The 634-nt window shown below is 60.1% G+C and overlaps 1 protein-coding gene across 1 annotated transcript; it reads left to right on the top strand.

Moving 5' to 3' along the window:
* Nucleotides 1–17: 17 nt before the first annotated feature.
* Nucleotides 18–180, top strand: LOC103810375 (interferon alpha-inducible protein 27-like protein 2A; the record flags this gene model as incomplete). Its single annotated transcript, XM_009083271.1, has 1 exon — nucleotides 18–180. A coding segment is annotated over one exon (163 nt), but the record flags the coding sequence as incomplete, so codon positions are not given.
* Between the last annotated feature and the right edge of the window lie 454 nt (nucleotides 181–634).

A 634-nucleotide genomic window follows, 5' to 3' on the forward strand; every position in this document is an offset into this window, starting at 1 on the left:
GTGTTGTCCTGCCTGCAGCAGTGGCACTGGTTGCCATCCCAGCGGGCATCGCTGCACTGGGGTTTACTGGAGCTGGAATTGCCGCTGGGTCCATCGCTGCCAAGATGATGTCAGCAGCTGCCATTGCCAACGGAGGTGGAGTGGCCGCGGGCAGCACCGTGGCCGTGCTGCAGTCCATCGGTGAGTGGGAGGGCAGGGGAGCTGTGCTGGGCTGGGCTCAGCCTGCTGGGAACAATATCTTGTACCCTGAGCTTGCTGCAGAGTCAAACCAGCCGTTTCACTCCTCACGGGTCTGTCCAGACTCTCCTTGCCCTGGAGAAATCCTTGGCTGTTCCTGCCTGGTGCTCAGTCCCTCAGCAGGCAGCCCCTGTGCTGCTGGGACATCACACCTCGAGCTGTCATTGCAGGAGCTGCAGGTTTCTCTCTTGGTGCCAAACTTGGGCTGACGTCTGCCCTGGGGTCCCTCGGTGCAACATCTGGTGCCTTGCTGTCCAAGGGGAAGAAGTCTACAGATGACAAACCCTAGAATAAAGGAACTCCAGGTGACAAACCCAAGGGAAGACAACTCCAGAGGAGGAACCCCAGGGAGGCCAAGAGGTGCCTGATCCCGAGGTCTCTGCCAGGCAGCCTGGCA

Source organism: Acanthisitta chloris, unplaced genomic scaffold (genome assembly GCF_000695815.1).
Source record: "Acanthisitta chloris isolate BGI_N310 unplaced genomic scaffold, ASM69581v1 C16308030, whole genome shotgun sequence".
NCBI lineage: Eukaryota > Metazoa > Chordata > Aves > Passeriformes > Acanthisittidae > Acanthisitta > Acanthisitta chloris.